The following is a 16,378-nucleotide window of genomic DNA, read 5'->3' as shown; positions in this document are numbered from 1 at the left end:
GCAGCTCCAGACGTTAATACTGGCTGCCCTTGTCTAATGCCTTTCATAATGTTGGAAACATGGGCTGGCATTATGCAAATATTGGGGTGTTATGTTGAGATTCGCCTGTTCTTCGGAGGTCTTTTAAACAAATGAGATTTATCTAAGGAGGAGGAAACAATGGAGTTTGAGACTCACTGTATGTCATTTCCATGTACTGAACTCTTGTTATTCAACTATGCCGACGTAAATTAAATTTTTGAATCTAGGGCACCTTTAAAATGCCCCAAATGAGTATTTTTCTTTTAGGCTATATTTTTTATCATATGATATAGTTAAAGCTACACTATTTAACTTTTGGCCCTCTAGCGGTTAAAAAACAAAACTGCATGCATTTTGCAGAAGAACATTGTTTTGGTTTTTGTTCGGCTCTGCGTGACTGTGTGGATGAATGTGGTTATGTTACTGCAAGATTTATGTATTTGACACGTTATTTAAATATACCGTTTTTTTGTTTTTTTTCAAATATCAGCACAATTGCAAATGTATGGAGCCCCCTCCGATGACGTAGGACTGTGCGCGACTTTCCAGTTGCTGCTGGATTTCATCCTCCGCATATAAGCTTAATAAAGCCTAAATCTCGTCGTCGGTCCATCTGTCGTAATTTTTAATCTCCATTGTTGATTCGAATAGCAAACAACTCTTACTGCACGGACCACAACAGACTTTTAAAAATGGTGGTTGATATAAAATACTGTGTGGATGTGGAGTCAACCAATCAAAATGCTGCGAAAATTCAACCAATCGGCATGTTCAGTGCCCAAGTCAAACCACCGAAAGTTCCTGAACTTTGAAAAGTTACTACCTAGTGAACAGGGACTTTCTGAGGGGGAAATCTGTACCCGAAACTTCATTTAGACTCTGGTCCCTGCGGTCGAAACACACCAAGTACCACCTCAAAGTCCCTAGTTCTTGGGGAAAGTTCCTGTGGTGGAAACACGGCTTTAAACAGTTTACCAGTTAAATACCCACACTGATTGTAACAGGCACTATAATAGTATCAGCATCAACAGAAGAGGACACATCAAAAACTCCAAATCATGTACATTCGAACTCTTAAAACAAACCAAGTGGGAACCTAAAAAAGGAAACAAAATACCAATTAAAAAAATCCTTTCTGTATCAACAGCACTGCCCCCTCAGACCAGAGCCAATGACTTTGATATAAGCTATGAATGAATTAAAAAACAAATAATAATAGAATTCAAATTTTCAATTTTTTTTTGTCTTATCTTATCAATTTAGTGTAAAATGAGTAGTCTAAAGCGGTTTGTTGTTAGGATGACAACATTTTTCAAATCTTTAGGCTGCTCTACCTCAGTGGTCTAACAGCGATCGACAATGTCAAAATGATTGAGATGGTCAATCAAATCAAAGAAGGCAAGTCTTACTGTCACTGTCACAACAACACAAAGAGAGTTCATGGAAAGATAAGATACTATTTTACGATAGAAATGTTTCGCGACCAACAGTAATAGACTATCTAGTGAAGCAAACTACTCAACTTTTAATGAAATGTCGCCGTTTTTAATTGAAAATATGAAATCAGTATTCAACGTTTTATTTTTAAAACATCAAAACATTATTTATGCATTTGTTACTGCAGGTTAAATGCATTTATGTCATCTCTACTCTGAGCTGAATTAAAAAGTCTGTATAAATACATCTAAATTCCACTTCAGGGGCCTCATTTATAAAGCGTGCGTACGCACAGATTTGATCTTAGTGTGTGCGTATGCTTAAAGGTGCTAAAGAGGATGTTTTGTTTTATACATTTTTGCAATATTACTTGAAACTGTCTTTACTAACTGATAAAAGACTATTTATTAGGCGCACTGAAAGGAATAATATTAATATACATCATCTGTGCACGAGGTAGGGCCTTAAAAACATCAGCCAATCTGGCTTGTCAATCACTGCCATGACGTTCCTTGTGAGAGACGTGCGCGGCTGCGCGCTCCAGTAACTTTCCGCACTCCAGAGGCGCCGCATTCAACGTTTTTGTCAGGAGACAGGAGTAACAACTGCAGATTATGAGTTACCTGCAGTGAGTCCGATATAATGAATCCACTAACACTACACAGCGAATGCCGGTGGTAAACACTCGTGTTCCAATACTCATGCACGAGTTTTGAGAGGTGTTCCCTCGAAATGAGCTGTGAAGGAGCGGGGTTGTTCTTACGTATGCGCTCATTTCAAAAACTCAGTAACAGTCTTTGGTTTCTCAGTCGACGAAAAGATCCTCTTTAGCACCTTTAAATCCACGCCAACACTCGTATTTATAAAAACGGTCTTTGACATGGAAAAGTGCTTAGTGTCACGTCAGGGTCTTAGCAGACATACGCACTTTTCCTTGTCAGAGTACTGCGGGTTTTTGGAAATCTAAGCTATTCTTGCCGCTCGCCATTCTAAATTAAAGGTTTTGGACGATGACTTATGATCTTTTAGATGTAAATGACTTGTAAATGCTTAATTAGGTGTCGTTTACAACGCTGAGAACTGAAACCATTCAGCTGCGTGCAAGTTCAAAATAATTTGCGATTTATAGATTTCACATCTGAAAGAGAAGCGTACACTCGTTTTCTGTGTGTACGTTCATTCTGTGAATCACACGTACGCACATCTTAGAAATGATCGTAAGATCAAATTTAGGATGGTTTCTGCGCAACATTTTATAAATGAGTTCATAAGTTCACTCCAAGTTCATATTTGGCACTCTCAGTTTGCGGCTTCCCAGATGGACTGTAGCCTATACGCTGTGAAACGCACGAAAACTCCTCAAAAAACCTCTGATTGGCTAGTCTGACCGCGACTTTTTACAATATTGTTTACAGAAGCTGTTACAGAGATCATCGTGATACATCAGGACAGTTATTTCATTGGTATCTTTCAAGGGGTATAATAATCTACATGTAATTCCATCTAAAATTGCTTACAGAACCTTTAAATGGCGGGTGAATAAGACACACTCAGGTTTTTGGTAAAAAATCACTATGTATATTCAAAATAAAATTCACAAAGCACATATCATTTTACAAAAATGGTGAGCAGCCGGCGAAAGAGGATGTGGGTGATTACATTTTCTAAGCAATGTACAATATCATATTTTGAATACTGCCAGATAGTAGTTTAAGTAGGCCTACTGAGAAGAATACTATGAATACACATAGCATAAGTGCAGTAAATGTTACTGAAAATTTTAAAAGGAGAGCTCTAAAGTTCCTTTCAAACTTCCTAAAATGTCTCTCTAATCAAGTTGAATAGAAAGAACACATTTGTCTACTTGGACATGACGCAAAATATACATTATTTACAGTTTGTCAACAGTCAATAAATAAGTGTGAGATCCTTAGTGAGATTTGAGTCTATATCTAAAGTCAACATCATAGGTGGGCTGCAAAACACCCAGTCCAGCACGAGACTGGTCCAACGGTGGTTCTTTCACATCAGAGTCCAAAAGTTCCATCTCAAAGTATGCTAGTAAAAGAGACAGAAACTGCTTAATCTCGTGCACAGCAAAGAAACGGCCCGGACACTTGGTCACCCCAGAGCCGAAAGGCATGTAGTAGTAACGAAGTTTGCGTCCGTTTCTGTAAAAGCTGGTCTTCTCCTGCCCATTCTCATCAAGGTATCTATCATACTTGTATGTCTGTTTGTGGCAAAAACATTCATGATGAGAATACAATTCAAGATAAAATTCACAAGTTAATTCATTTTTTTTTTTTTTTTCAGGTGAAAGCTGCCATTTATCTATTAAACACCAGCAAAGAACATAATACTCACCAGAGGATCGTCATAGATCTCAGGATCAAAGTGGATCATCGGAGGGTACAGAGCTATTACATCATCTTTGCGGATGTGGTAAGACTCTTTGTTGTCCAGGTGAAGAAGGAAATCACTCTTGGCCATTCTCACATTCAGGGACGCACTGGACAGTCTCATCGCCTCTTTAATGATACTGTCTGAAAATTGCAAAGAAGCTTTAGTCCACATGACCTTTTGGTAGGCTATGTTAAGAATGTTGAATACATAAATGTTTAAATATTTTCATAGTGCTTCCCACCTAGAACTGGCATGTTGTCCAACTGTTCTCTTGTTAGTACAAGTCTAGAATTAGTTGGATCTACTTTCTGATAAGAACTTTCAAACATTTGCCTCACTTCCTCGCTAGCAGCTTTCATGGCCGCAGGGCACCTGAAAACAAGTAGAAGTTTTGTCATCAACCTAACAAGTACATTATTGAACTGTTGCATACAATATTATAGATTAGTTTCACAGTTTAACGCTTCCATATGAAGGTACAGTAAAAGTCTTTTCCAAGAACACTCTAATGCTTATCTCTACTACTACAATCAACACATTTATCTATGCTGGTTTATAACTCTGGAGAGTGACTACTGTGCAGTTTTTCGCTGGCTGAGTATGAGTTGTACCTGATCATATAGAACAGGGTCCAGAAGGTTGCAGGCAAAGTGTTGGCTTGTGAAGCCCACAGTATGGCCACATGGGTCCTGGCTTTGCTCAGCTCATTGAAGGAAGATAATGTGTCATTCAAGAGCATGCGCAAGGATACGAGGTCAGACACATTGGTACGCTTGCTGAGGTTCTCGTGGAGCATAGTCTTGGCGAGGTTCTCGCGAGCACTGTAGGCACTCTTGAAAACGTGAATGGGGAGACCAGCGATCAGAGCAGGAAAGATCTTATCAAATTCTTTAAAGTTCTCCAGAGCATTAAGCACCAGAGCTTTTTGGGCTTGCTGACGTGCAATGCTCTGGTCCCCATCCAATTCCTTTCCAAAGAGGGTCAGGTAGCCTGCTTCAAACATGATCTTGTAGCAGAAGGCAAAAATACCATCGCTCTGCCACTTGGAAGTTTCAGCCTTCAGCATGCCTGACTGCAACATGGTGCTCTGAAGGTTTTCCATCATGGTCTCAATAAGAGAAGACAAGGCATCCCCTTGCAGGGTCTTTAGGAATGTCTGATGCAGATTTTCAGTGGTGTAACCGTGGCTGGGATCCATGCTCTCGTGACCAAATGCCTGCAAGTAAACATGCACGTCATCACATGCCAATTTAAGTAGTTAGTAGTTTGTAGTTAGATTGCTGAAAAAAATCAAAGAGTAATTTCCTGTACCTTTGCAGAGGCATCAAAGTGAAATTTCTTCCAGTCAAGATGCCTTCCTTGGCGGATGACGGCGTGGTAGGAGAATGGATCACAAAGAAAATGAACATACTGCCCAGCGATCTTGCATGTAAAAATGTGACCATATTTCTTCTGTCTGCTGCGAAGAAACTCCAAAGGGTTTGCGCCAAACTGAAGAGCACAGCCAAGGTAAGGGATCCAGCCATTTTCTACTGGAGGCTCCCCAGGCTGTCTGAAACACCCACAACGTCAAACAATTACAAAACAGCTCATAAATGCAGGATTTAAGAACATTAAACAAGTTCTGTCATGTAGGTTAGTTCTTAGAGAACTTAAAAGAACTATATTCTATTTAATGCCACACAAAACAAAAAAAGTTGTTTGGAAAACTAACTAAAAAAATAATTAAAAATCTTACACCTTAGCATTAGAGATTTTAACATTATGTATCATCAGTTGTCAAACAGAAGTGAATCCCACCATCCCCATGATGTTCTCAAGATTAGTGAAGCTTTTAGTCACAAATCTGTGGGTATTTACCTTCTGCGTATTCCTGTGATAAGCCAAAGACAACAACAGAGCCCAACTACTATGGCCCAAATGAGGGCAATACTTAGGATCATGACTGCTGGGGAGACAAAACCTGGTGGAACTAGAGTGTGGCTGCAATCCTTAAAGATGCACTCATACACTCTTAGCACTGTATTTATATGATCCACCACAAGCCACAGCCCCTGACGTAACTTCTCAACAAATGACTCCTTCCAACACTTTTTTTTTTTTTCTGAAAACGTGCCAGATGCCTTTAGGGAAAAAAAACTTGATAGGTGTATATGCGTGCGTTCGTGTGTCCTTGAACGGAGTCCATGGACACCTCCACCTGAGAGCCAGTAGACTGTACTTTGATAATATTGCAAAGTTGGGAAACACATTCAAGGTCTTTGATTTGTTTTGTGTTTTTTTTGTTTGTTTTTTTTTCTCTGAAACTCATTTTAAACATTTAAACATGTTGATTAAGTCATGCTTTTTTCTTTGTAGATTTTTATGCTGTGTACATATTACGCAAATTAATTTCAGTGGATGTATTGCATCCGTATTTCACAACCACAGGTCTTTCACACAATGTCTCAAAACAAAACTGGTCTTCAAGAATGAATGCACACCCCTACAAAATATTTTTTTAAGCTTATCTTTTGATCATGACACAAAATCTATCGATGACTAAAAGGTTGAGGTTGCATCAGTGTCACATATTAAAAAAATCCACCATTAAATGTATTATATTTAAACAAAAAGTATTATACTACTCTTATGCTAGACCTCTTGTGTCTAAAATTTATGTTCCTTTTTTTTTGCAGCTTGATTGTGTCAGATGAGCAAGTGTAGCAAATGATTAGTCTATTTTCAGCAAAGGTTTTCTGAGTATTTCCCTGGTCTGGTGATGAGGAGAGGTCAAAAAGCTGTATGAATTGGCAAAGTGTTTATTTGCGAGACAAGAAGTTTATACTATTGTAACCTTAATTTGACAGGTCACTTCTGGATAAACGGTCATTGATCATAGGTAACTGGTGCTCTGCCTGAAAACCTAAAAGCATCAGTGAGTTCATTCAGTTTAGACACACTGTTACAAAACTGACTGACATGAGCTGGTAAGCAAAATTTTCATAAGAGCTTTGTTCAGGCTGGTTTAACATAATTACACAAATCAGACAAATAATCCAAGTGAAGAAAAGTATAGACATGATTTTAGAAATGGATAATTACCTTGTTTTGTGCCTTTGGCCATTTGATCTATTAGACAATTAAAATTAATGAAACATTCTTCTCAGATATTTTTGGTAACTGAATGGATCTATAACAATTTACAATAAGGTTAACATTATTAGCTACATTAGTTTAAAAAATCTTTTAAAGCATTTATTAATCCTAGTTCATGTTAATTTCAACATTCACTAATACATTATTAAAATTAAAAGTATCTGTTAATATTATTTGATTGAACTGAGTTAATGAGACCTTAAAATAAAATGTCAATAATCAGTTCTAATATATCGCTGATCTTATCAAAAGCACCAATTGAATCTCAAAATGTGTGACGTGTCTCACTAAAATGAGTTGACTTTTTTGATAAGGTCCAGATGAAGGCCATGTTCATCAACTTTAATAATTAACACTGTGATGGCCAGGGATTCATTTGACCTTGAAACTGCAGATAAACCAAACAATCTGCTGCAATCAAATCATTATATACTGTATCCTCAGACAGCCTCTTTCCCCATAGTTTGTTCAGCTCACAAACCGTTACAACATGTTAGAAAAGTGAAATGTAGGATCATATGTACATACCAATAAAAAGTGTGAGAGGGCTCACCTATAGCATGAAGGTATTCATAAAGCTTTATGGCTGCTGTAACTTCTCACGTGCATTTAAAGACTGAATTGAACTGAAAATCATTTTTTTATTAAACATTAGCCATAACTCAAAATTGTAAAGACTTGCAAATGCCATATATAATACCATCAAGTATCGTCACCATGATTACCAGGTAAGACGTATTTTGTTGATCCTGGAACAACATTCCTGTCTGGAATTTTCTATTTTTTTCCCCTAAAATCAGAGGGAAATGATAGGTGAATAATACTGATGTAGAAGCACCTAACCCTGGATGTAAGCCTCAACTTGACATAAACTGTAAACTCAAATCTGATTGGTTGATTGGAATGTTGTTACAGGATCAACAAAAATGTTGATCTAGGTACATGTCATACTTGGTGAAATCACATTCACTGTAGTGATCCGACAGGCCAAAAATAGTAAAATACAGGAAAGAATATGTGCAATATAGTGCCCATCCAACATGGCAAATCCTGGCTATTTAGACAAACTTTGTATGCAGGGTAAATTTGTTTGAAAAGAAAACTCTTGCTTGTTTAGCTGAGCAAAGACTCCAGGTCTGAACTATTTTTGTTAAATAAGGGAATATAGGTTTAGCAAAATTTAAATATACAAATACATATACACTGCTCAAAAAAATTAAAGGAACACTTTTTAATCAGAGAATAGCATCAAGTCAGTTTTTAGCATCAAAACAGTATTGTTCTGGTCAGAGGAGGTTGTTAATCACCCAGGTGAAAAAAAGTACACTTCTATAATGTACTTAAATTGCTCTATTTTCGTGCACTAATTTTGTACTTGATATACTAAAAATTCTTCTTTAGTGTTAAGATCATCTTAAGAACATCTAAGTGTACTCAACTGTGCTATTTTGAGACACCATGAAATATGAACTAAAATGTGTTTTTAATATACTATCTCTGTATTTAAAAAATATATTCAGCTATGGGTTCAAATGTACTATCTAAAGTGGTATCTAAATGAGATAGTATAAAATTATAGAAGTACAAAATTAGTACATGAAAATAGAGCACTTTAAGTATATTATAGAAATGTACTTTTTTTCACCTGGGCAGTTTCAGCTGCTTTGGTGTTAATGAAATTAACAAGAGGTGCACTAGATGGGCAACAATGAGATGACCCCCAAAACAGGAATGGTTTTACAGGTGGAGGCCACTAACATTTTTTCTGGGGCCAGCTGTACTGTTAGAGGGGCCAGTTACATTTAGACATTATTGTTGTCATATCATTTTCTGCACTGGGTTACGGTATTACTACTCTTACAGATACTAAAATATTATTAAAGTATAATATAATATATAATATAATATAATATAATATATAAAAAGAGCTGAATTAACTTTGCTTTATATTATATAGTGTCCGGCATGGTCTTTTATTTAAAGGTCCCGTTTTACGTGGTTTTTTGAAGCTTTGATTGTGTTTATAGTGTGCAATATAACATGTGTTCATGTTTCGCGTGTAAAAAAACACAGTATTTTTCACATAATTTACTTATCTGTATACCGCTGTTTCCACTGTCATAAAAACGGGCTGATGACTTCCTTGTTCTATGAAGTCCCTCCTTCAGAAATACGTAACGAGTTCTGATTGTGCCAGCGGTTCCTGTGTTGTGATTCGACAGCAGTTTAGCGCATCTTGCCCGGAAAAGTCACGCCTCTTACCATAACGTGGAGATGCACGCACTCAGTGTTATTGTAAACATGTCTTTAATTTTACCCTATCAATTTGAGCCGGAATCAGACCCGGTGATTGGACTGCGGGATGAAAATAACAGCGTTTCGATGACATGGCGACAAACACACTCTACAAACGCAACTCTTGTGTATTCCTGTGGGCGGAGGTTAGTCAAAAAACTGTTTTAGTGATGTCATTAAAGAAGGAAGTAGAGGGATGTAGTCCAAACTGGCCGTTCAATGTAGGCGACTTCTGTTAAATAAAATATCTCGCTTGGCATTGAACTTTGAGCTTTAAAATTTTACAGATTTGATTTATACTCTAACAACAACAACATTACACACTAACTAAAGTTTGAAACGGGACCTTTAAGATACAGTAAGAACATGAACAAAGAAATAAAGTAAAACAAACTGACAAATACAATAAATCAAAGATACAAATGAAATAAAGTGCTTTCATTTGTTCATGTGTTCAGGTAAGTAATATAGGCCTAGCCTATAAAAGAAATCTAAGTAAAGTAACCAAATGTAAAATTACACTGCATGGTTTTCACAGTATAAATAAATAGATTAATGCCTATTAAAGATGAAGAGCTGTGAGTGATTTTCTCTTTGCATTTTGTTGTTTGATTAACATCGATGGCATAATTGTCAGAAGGTGACTGCTGTCACTTTAAGACAATAGATATTAACACACATCAGATTTCCTCTAAGTTATTCATGTACACTTACGATATAAACTTCGTTTAAGTAGCTAAACACGCTCCAATCCGGTCATTTTAACATATTTGTGTGTGTATTTGATCTCTTGAACGTGCCCCTGAAGCCCAACGTGTAATTTGTTTGTCTATTTGCGACCCGTTTTGAAGCGCGCGCCGCACACACAATTCAGCCTGAGGAACAGCGTCTCTTGTGCGGATTATTGTGCTTTCAACGTTTTAAAACGTTGATAATAATTATCAAACATTTACTGGAATTTAGCAACAGTAAAGACTGTATTTTACAACAATCACCGATTGAGCTGATTCTGACGTTAAGTTTGGGTTTAGGGAGGAAGGAACGCGCACAGCTCTGAAGAGAATGAAGGTGTGCTAGACGAAACTAGTTTTACCTCATATATCTTCCTTCTGATCCTTGGAAGCCAAAATCGAAATAGCTTAATATCACAGGCCTAAAGTGTAAGCAGACGTTTAGTTGTTTAGTTCTCTCCTCCATCGTCACCATTAAACAGGGCTTTGTGAGCGGCTGCGCGCGCTGTTGCTCCTCTGCGTGAGCGCAATCTCTCTTCTGGACTGCGAAAGCAAAAATGCATCATAGACAAATGTCCTAATATTATTGCATACAGACGCAGCTGGCAACTCTGGCGAGATAGAATTTGCAAGATAATGTCTATATAGCAATAAAAAATGAACCTGTATTTTCTTCATAATTTCTCCAGTAGCCTACCGATAGCAGAACCGTTAACGTCAGAGCTTATCGACACACCGGTCTTTCATAATTTAGCCCCGGGCCCAGTATAATACCGGGTTTCGGTACCCATCCCTAGACTGTCTAATAACGGATGTAAAAAAAACAACGATCGCAAAAAAACAGTTTTGTAAAAATTAGTTTTTTCACTTTGGTTTTCGGGGTGTCTTTGAATTCAGTCGTCTGTAGGTTGATCATTTTCATTTCCATCAAGCGATGTGGCATCTTTTTGTTCCTAACACTTTACCCAGTCCATATCAGTATAGAAATCCAGCTTGATATTTTTCCCCATTGAGATCTGATTTGTTTTAAAAGTGTTCCTGTAATTTTTTAAGCAGTGTATAAAATAGAAATATAAAAAGAATAGAACAGAAACAAAAAAAAAAAAGCTATTTTGACCTAAGACAGTAAAATTTCATGTCTAATTTATAATTTGATTTGTGATCATGTTAATGAATGTTTGAATGTATATCATCTGAATCAGCAGGGCACCTTGTTTAATTTGTTATATAACATTTAAAAGCTTTTCACCTACATGTTAAAAAAGACTTCTCATTGCTGATCAAATGGGGTGGGTCGTAACACAACTTTTGACTGATTATACAACACATAGTGGACACTGGGAAATGTTGTAACACAGGGTGAGTTGATCGTGTAACCAATTAGAAATGAGCTACAGGGGTGAAATCTCTATCATACCACCCTCTTGGAGTGCCAGCAGTCAGACTTTGTTTGAAAATAAAAAGGATTTACCCCAAAGGCTGATGGAAGCCTTCCCCTGGAATAAAACATTTATTAAATTCTAGTATCTTTTAATACAAGTCTATATGCACAACTGATTTGCCACTGGATTTTTTCCCATGTACAGTAGGTTTGCTCAAATAATTACTAATATACATGAAGTTATATGTACTGCAGAATATGACTTGAACAAAATTTCTGTAGTATGAAGCATCATACCTACTAGCCACGAGAGTTTTGCTCTGCATTGGTTCACTGACTTATAATAAGCGTGTCCTGTCAAATGCTCATGAGCAAGTGTCTGCTGTTTGATGAGAGATAGCCAGACAAACTCTGCATTGCGTTCAACAGTCACTTTGAATGGATGACTGCCAGGAAAGGTTGTGAAATGAAAGGGAACCTGTTCTTGAAGAGAAGAAAAGAAAAGAAAAGAAAAGAAAAGAGATTAATTGCAATGCAAGTTCACGGGAACAACTGAATAGGAAAGACATTTTATCAAAATAATTGTTGTTTAAGCTTTTGCTAACTTAATTTAAATTGGATCAGACATTTATGAATCAGTCAACTAATTTAAAACCATATGCTGTGCATTATTTGCAATGTCTTATATATGTCCTACGTTGCATTTACATTTATGCATTTGACAGACACTTTACCCAAAGTGACTTACATTGCATTTAAGCTATACATTTTTTTCAATTCATTGATTACCAGGGAATCAAACACATAACCTTGGCGTTGCTAGTGCCATGCTCTAATGTTTGAGCTACAGGAAGGATCTATAATGCAAGAACGTAACTAATCTACAACCATAAACGAAGGCACTTATTTTAATAAATATAATTATAAAATATATATATAAATACAATTTTCTGTCTCTCTTTTCCATTTTAACTTTTGTAATCTACCTTATACTTGAAACTTGCATTGTAATGACTCTTATGATAAATTGCTTCTGCTTTATGTCACATTGGATAATAGCATCTGGATGAAAAACCGTTCAATGTACCACAGCGTTCATGTCTGTCAGCAAGCATACATCCACACATGCACTATGACCCTCACAGAGCCATAAAAGGAAAAACATCAGATTAAAACTACAGTATAACTAACCTTGAAGTTGGTAATGTAGAGATAAAAGGACATTTGTTACCTCTAACCTGTTAAAATAATCAGCCAAAAGGCCTGCTTCCAACATCAGCGTTCTTATTTTTCTTCATGATTTCAGCACACATTTTTTTTGACAATCTATGGAGTTGGGGGCCTTTACATTTTGCAAAATCAATTTTCAACACCAGAACCATAGTTACATTAGTTATATTTTATTATGCACTTAATGTACACTCAATACAAATTTAACCTCAAAAACAACTCTCTTTGCCAAACGGACCATATCATGTGTAGCTGTTTACGGTCAGTTTGCTTATTTCAGTGCACTCTGTGACATGCTAGTCTACATTAGAGAGAAAGTTGGAGAGTTTCTGCACAAGCATTGATTATTCCTGGCCAGTGTTGTATGTTGAATTCATGATCCAGTAAATATGTCAGAGTACTGTTATCTGTTTGAACTATGATAGGCAGATAGGTGAAGGTAAACCCTGACCTCTTCAAAAATACTCAACTTTGGCTTCTTGTCCTATTCTGACAAATAGTAAAGATAAATTCCAAGTCTATACTCAAAATCTTTTTGCTATTTCACATGCCACCAGTTCTCTGAAACAGGAACTTAGTTTGTTTCAACATTTCAAAGCATACCAACATGTGTTTATGCAAGTCACATAACAGTAAAGTTGCTCTTACTGGTTTCCTGAGTAACTGCATCATGATTGACAAATTCGCTCCGTGAGCTATTGTGACTTTATCTGTAGCTGTCATGACCACTGAATGAATTATCTATATCATTCATATAGATCAGTGTTCGTGATACACGCAAACTCATACGAATGTAGTCATCATATAACTTCTATATATACAGTGGTCAAGTGGATCAAAAAAGTTCATCAAAGTTGTCCTAAAAAGAAGGTTTTAAGGTTTTGAGGAAAGGTTTTGATTCACTTCAAATGTTGACTACTATATATATATATATATATATATAATTTATATTGCAGTTTGAGAGGGAATCAAGGCTTCGTTGGAACTGCATTCTTGCAATGCATGGAGAATAGCAATTACCAACATTTTAAGATGAAGAGCCGCTCTTTGGTTTTTGCTTTTGCTTTGATTTTACTATGCTGCTTTTTATAGCGTATAACACATTCCCATTGTGAATTATGATAACGCCTGGTTCGTTGGTCCGCTGGGTCGGATTGCTTTCTCACCTCAACCGAACCGCCTCAGAGTTAATTTTCAATCGGGCTAAGACAACTTCGTTCAGGTGATCTCGGAGCGATTGTTTTAGTGCGGATGCAAGCGCAATTGCATGTTCATATGCCTAAACGAATCGAATTAAACGAGAAAACACACCAGTTTACAAAACAAACCCTACAAATGAGCCTGATGTGAAAACGCCCTCAGATTGTAGTTAATTTTCTTTTGTAAATTTTCTTGAGACCAAATCAAGCTGGAATGTGAGTCATGATAACTCAGACGGCTCTAATGTCATTTGCAATCATGCAATGGGGGCGGAGTATCAGAACTCATATTATGCCTTTGGGTCTGTATGACTGTCAAGTTGTTTGATAATTTATGAATTAACCCCTGATGATCCACATTACTGTAATCTCAAACTGAGATCCAGCTCCAGTCAGCGTGCAGATCAGGGGTAAAGTGCATCTGCACTCAAAAAGAAATGTAAGGCTTTTTTTTTTTTTTTTAAGATTTAGGCCTATGCATATCAATTAATAGTAAAATTCCATCAAATTGAATTGAATAATCCTTATGTAAAATATGCAAGGATCATTCAATTATTCAATTAAAATATGCAGGGAATATTAAATTCAATTTGATTTCAATTTTACTATTAATTGTAATCTTGGAAAAAAGGCTTTTTTTTAAGTGTGTCAGGTGCAGTTTTCAGATTTAAGAGGCAGAAGCAGATGCTTCTGAGTGTACCATTATTTTCTTAGACACTCATGACAGTAGTGTCTCTGATTTTGCAATCCAACTTTGGAAAAAAGATCATAAATGCATTTCTTGAGCACTAACTAGAGGAGTATTAAAGCAAAGTTATTTGATTTATTTGAAAAAAAATCACAGTGGTGATTCAAAATTTAAAAACAGTTAATCTGCTCCATAGCTGCTCTGTTTTGTATTATTTTTATTGCTAGCAACAGTATTATCAGTCAGCAGACTTAAGTGCATATTTCACTTTAGGTCAAGGCTAGACCCTAATAAATTGTGCATACCGTATCTACATATTCTACAGGATTATAACTTTGAGAAGGATAGAAATGATTCTAAGGGGATCCACAACAATTCCACTATGCTGTAGGATCCAGTACAATTTATTCAATGTTTGTTATGTCACTTTAAAATTAAGCCTAATAAATTAAACATACATACAATAGTTTTACTGTACTATACTTTATATTTCATTTACTGAGCCATATGTTAATAATGAATATTGTTCTGGATCATTCATTTAATGTTGATTCCAATACCAATATATAGTAGCTTCCTTTAAAAATAGTTGCAATAGTAACATTCCATGACCGTTAAATTCAGTTAATTGCATCAGTTAAAGTTAGTACAACACAGAAAGAACTGGAAGCAAGCCATTAATTTTGTGATCCTCTGTAGAAAGCATTGTCTGTAAGTTTTGTGATTAATTTGTATTCAGTTTGTTTAATTTACTATTTATAAAACTGTGTAATGTGTAATGTTAGCCATTTTAAGAACTATATACAATGAATTCATATTAGTGTGATTTTGTTGGAGAAAACAAAGTTGTTCTATTATATGTACATCTCCTCTCTGTAGTTTCACTCTGTTTCAACATATTCATCGTGGTGTGGAATAAAGCAGCATTCTCCCACAAGCCTACGTGTTGGAAAGAGTTTACCTATCTGTCTAACTTTGGGAAGAGAGACGCCATTGTGAGGGCAGAATAAATATGATAAAAGTAATAACTAAAAAATAAAACACAAAAAATAAATAAAAACATTTAAAAAAAACACAAAATTAAAGGGATGGTTCACCCAAAACTGTAAATTGTATCATCATTTATACATGCTCATTCCATGACCTTTCGTCTGCAGAATACACAAAAAAAGTTTTTGAATCCCACCATACAGTGAAAGTCATTGCCGGTTCAGTGTTGTTTGAACCCCCTTTAGCTTTGAAATTTCTTCTTTTGTGTTTCACAGGGGGAAAAAATAAAGAATAATGCTGGATAAATGTTGACGGACCCCCATATTTATGGGATTGAACCTAATAGGGCCTTACAAATGAAGAATTGTTAAGAAACATAATCTAAAATCTTTATTACTTTATGAGTGACATGCACGCAAACTTTGGGAATTTTTTTTTTATAGCACTCTATGCAATTATCTTGATAGAAAAAAAATGAGATACATTTCTAGTTTCAACATTATTTGTTGTTCAGATATTCCTCTTTAAAAGAAAAAAAGTATCAGCTGTTTGAAAAGTGACCCAAATTTGGACCCAATGGAGCCGCATTAAGATCTCCTTATCTCTGGGATTGAACCACATATAGGGCTTTTAAAATGAAGACACCAAAAGAAAAGATTGTTAAAAACCAGAATCTAAAATGATATTAAGATATTAAGACTTAGGGCAAAAACACAAGAAGTGCTTTTTCCCATTTTTGAATGGTCACCGTTAGCACATAATGAAACAAAGATTGCTTAAGGTCAACAGATTTAACGCTGCTTCTCTTATTCAGCTTGACTACTGTCACATCCTCATTACTGATGAGTCTTATCCTGAACTCAGC

At 36.1% G+C, this 16,378-nt stretch overlaps 1 protein-coding gene across 2 annotated transcripts; it reads right to left on the bottom strand.

Moving 5' to 3' along the window:
* Nucleotides 1-3,013: 3,013 nt before the first annotated feature.
* LOC125251471 (cytochrome P450 7A1) lies at nucleotides 3,014-10,506 on the bottom strand. 2 transcript variants are annotated; one of them, XM_048164492.1, is made up of 6 exons: nucleotides 10,388-10,506; nucleotides 5,173-5,413; nucleotides 4,473-5,077; nucleotides 4,103-4,233; nucleotides 3,823-4,001; nucleotides 3,014-3,688 (listed from the first exon to the last, which is right to left on the bottom strand). In XM_048164492.1, the coding sequence occupies exons 1-6, from the start codon at nucleotides 10,498-10,500 to the stop codon at nucleotides 3,389-3,391; spliced, it is 1,569 nt and encodes a 522-aa protein (XP_048020449.1). In that variant the 5' UTR covers nucleotides 10,501-10,506; the 3' UTR covers nucleotides 3,014-3,388. The 2 variants fall into 2 exon arrangements, with proteins under 2 accessions (XP_048020449.1, XP_048020448.1); XM_048164491.1 differs by lacking the exon at nucleotides 10,388-10,506 and adding an exon at nucleotides 5,722-5,880.
* Nucleotides 10,507-16,378: the final 5,872 nt, after the last annotated feature.

Source organism: Megalobrama amblycephala, linkage group LG17, assembly GCF_018812025.1.
Source record: "Megalobrama amblycephala isolate DHTTF-2021 linkage group LG17, ASM1881202v1, whole genome shotgun sequence".
In the NCBI taxonomy this organism is placed as follows: Eukaryota; Metazoa; Chordata; class Actinopteri; order Cypriniformes; family Xenocyprididae; genus Megalobrama; species Megalobrama amblycephala.
This window is presented reverse-complemented; position numbering and strand designations above follow the sequence as displayed.

Coding starts and splice junctions, on each gene's coding strand:
- LOC125251471 (XM_048164492.1), bottom strand. CDS start 10,500: ATGGTGACGATGGAGGAGAGAACTAAACAACTAAACGTCTGCTTACAC. Junction 5,414..10,387: donor TCAGAAGGAAGATATATGAG/GTAAAACTAGTT, acceptor TGGGTGTTTCAG/ACAGCCTGGGGAGCCTCCAG. Junction 4,002..4,102: donor GGACAACATGCCAGTTCTAG/GTGGGAAGCACT, acceptor TGCAATTTTCAG/ACAGTATCATTAAAGAGGCG.